This window comes from Pteropus alecto, unplaced genomic scaffold (assembly GCF_000325575.1).
Source record: "Pteropus alecto unplaced genomic scaffold, ASM32557v1 scaffold43, whole genome shotgun sequence".
In the NCBI taxonomy this organism is placed as follows: domain Eukaryota; kingdom Metazoa; phylum Chordata; class Mammalia; order Chiroptera; family Pteropodidae; genus Pteropus; species Pteropus alecto.
In genome coordinates, this window is record NW_006435764.1 from 4,148,026 (window position 1) to 4,150,177 (window position 2,152).

Consider the following 2,152-nt stretch of genomic DNA (forward strand, 5'->3'; position numbering starts at 1 on the left):
TGCTGCACACCCCAGGCCCTGCGCTGGCCTGGACACGCCCCCTTCTGGTGGCCCCATCTCAGTGAATCACCGCCCGCCCAGGGCCCCTGAGCTCTTCTGCTCACTCTCCACTCCCAAGCCATTGTCACATTCTGTCCACTTCAGCAGCAATTTCGTTCTCTGCTCCATCCCAGCCTTCACAGGCCTGCTGCGAAAGCCCTGGAGGACCCTTCTAGACCTCCCGCTTCAACTCCACCCTGCTCAGACTCCCAGGCGGGGTGCGGAGGGGGGCGGGTTCAGACCTTCAGGGCCCGGGTCTGCTGCCCCTCCCCACCCACGACCTGCTTCTGCTAAATTGGTCCCAGGTTCCCGAATTTGCTCCATGTCTGCCTACTTTGTGCACCCCGAGAGTGCCAGCACCCCCTTCCAGAAGCTGGCTATAGATCCTTCTCCACCACCAGCACCAGGAAGCCCTCCTGACCACCGCAGCCAAGGCCATCGGGAACCGCCGTGGGCTCGATGTCTCCTGTCCCCGCACTGTTCTGCCACAACCCATCAACTGACTGGGTCCATCCCCCAGGCAGTGAGGCTGGGGGTCATGGCTTGTTCATGACGGCGTCCGGCCCCCAGCACAGAGCCCGACCCAGCCCAGGCCCTTGAGGAAGGGAGGTGGCCAGCAGCGGATGACGGGTGCGGTGCGGGGTGGGAAGACAGGAAGCCCCTCACTTTGTTGGTCCCACGTGCCTGCCCCTGGTGCCCATGCTCACGTAGTTGGTGTAGATGAAGGTGCCGTATTTGCTGCGGAGGTCCTCCACGCCGTCATTTACCATGTCCACCAGGGCCGCCTCCCGCTGGTCCTTCCCATACAGCCCTGGGGGCACGGGAGAGCAGACAGCGTGACTGCACTCCTGACACACAACTGCCCGCTGATCTAATGACAGGCCACGTGGCTGCCTGTGGGCCAAGGCCAGGGAGAAGGGAGAAGAATGTGGACGGGAGGGACAATCCTGATCCACAGCAGATGCTCAGAACTCAGTGGGAGGCAGCCTAGCATAGGGCTAGGTTTATAGGCAGACCTTGACTTGACCTTGGGCAAGTTGCCTCCGGTGCTTGGCAGCTCGATTTAAATGGAGGAGGCTGCCAGGGCTTGCACTGAGCAGGTGCAAGGAAGGAATGCTGATGCTCAACCACCCCCGCCCCAGGCTCCGCTACTTGCACTCACCCAGGGAGCGTCCCAGGTGGCGCAGGATGGCATTGGACTGGTATAGGGTGAGGTCTCCATCCTGGAACTTGGGGAGCTGTCCATACAGCTGGGGAGTGGCACAGCTCTGTTAGAGGTGCTGAGCTCGGCTGCCCGCGCCTTACTTTTGCTCCCCCAAGGCCCAGCCCATGCCCCCCGTGGGGCACCGGTACTCACGCAGGAGGCCTTAACAGGGCCCTGCAGCCAGGTCTCCTTGGTCACCACCTCCTCTTTCCAGCTCTGGCCCTGGTCAGCCAGCAGCATGCGCATGGCCTCGCAGCGCCCTGGTGTGGGCAGGCAGGAGTGTGGGAACCGGCAGAGACCCCAGCCCCACGGAGCCCTGGGGAAGGGCCATGGGGGTGGGGACTGCCATCTTCTCACAGCAAACAGGAAATGGGATGCTCTAGCCTCGGGAGCTCCGGGACACGGAAAAGGAGATAGGCTAGTAGCCACATGAGGAAGAGGAAGGGTGTTGGGCGTCATCCCACGTGGTGAGGGCCCATGGGCTGCAGCCCCCACTCCCTCCTCCCTCGTCCCAGTCGCAAACCCCTACCTTGGACGGGGAAGTAGATGATGGTGTAGGGCGGCACTGGAGGGGTCAGGAAAGTTTGTCAGAGGCCAGGAGACGGCACCATGGGGAGCAGCGCGCCCGCCCGTCCTCCCTGGGGTCCCACCCCTCGCTCTGAGCGCTCAGGACCCACTAGGGGCTAGTCCCTGCGCTGGCGGCGCCGGGCCCCCCTAAGAGCCTCAAACCCGTGCTGGTGCCCTGGATCCCCGTCCTGGCTTTGGTGGCTGGGAGTGAAGGGCCTCGAAAGCCCGGGCGTGAACTCACTGGTTGCAGCGTAGACAAAGAGAGCGATGGCGGAAATACGCGGTGCAGCGGAGCAGCCTCGAGCCTTATAAGGGTTGTCCGTCCCGCTCCGCCCCGCCCCC

General features: G+C 63.6%; 1 protein-coding gene across 1 annotated transcript in view; it reads right to left on the reverse strand.

The window, feature by feature from the left end:
- Positions 1-2,146, reverse strand: part of LOC102896271 (glutathione S-transferase P) — a 2,747-nt gene extending 601 nt beyond the window's left edge. Inside the window, exons 1-5 of the mRNA XM_025046296.1 lie at positions 2,052-2,146; positions 1,773-1,808; positions 1,397-1,503; positions 1,202-1,289; positions 704-850 (exon numbers count right to left, since the gene is read on the reverse strand). Coding sequence (XP_024902064.1) covers positions 704-850; positions 1,202-1,289; positions 1,397-1,503; positions 1,773-1,808; position 2,052 — 379 coding nt within the window. The 5' untranslated portion in view covers positions 2,053-2,146. The remainder of the gene's footprint in view (positions 1-703; positions 851-1,201; positions 1,290-1,396; positions 1,504-1,772; positions 1,809-2,051) is intronic.
- Positions 2,147-2,152: the final 6 nt, after the last annotated feature.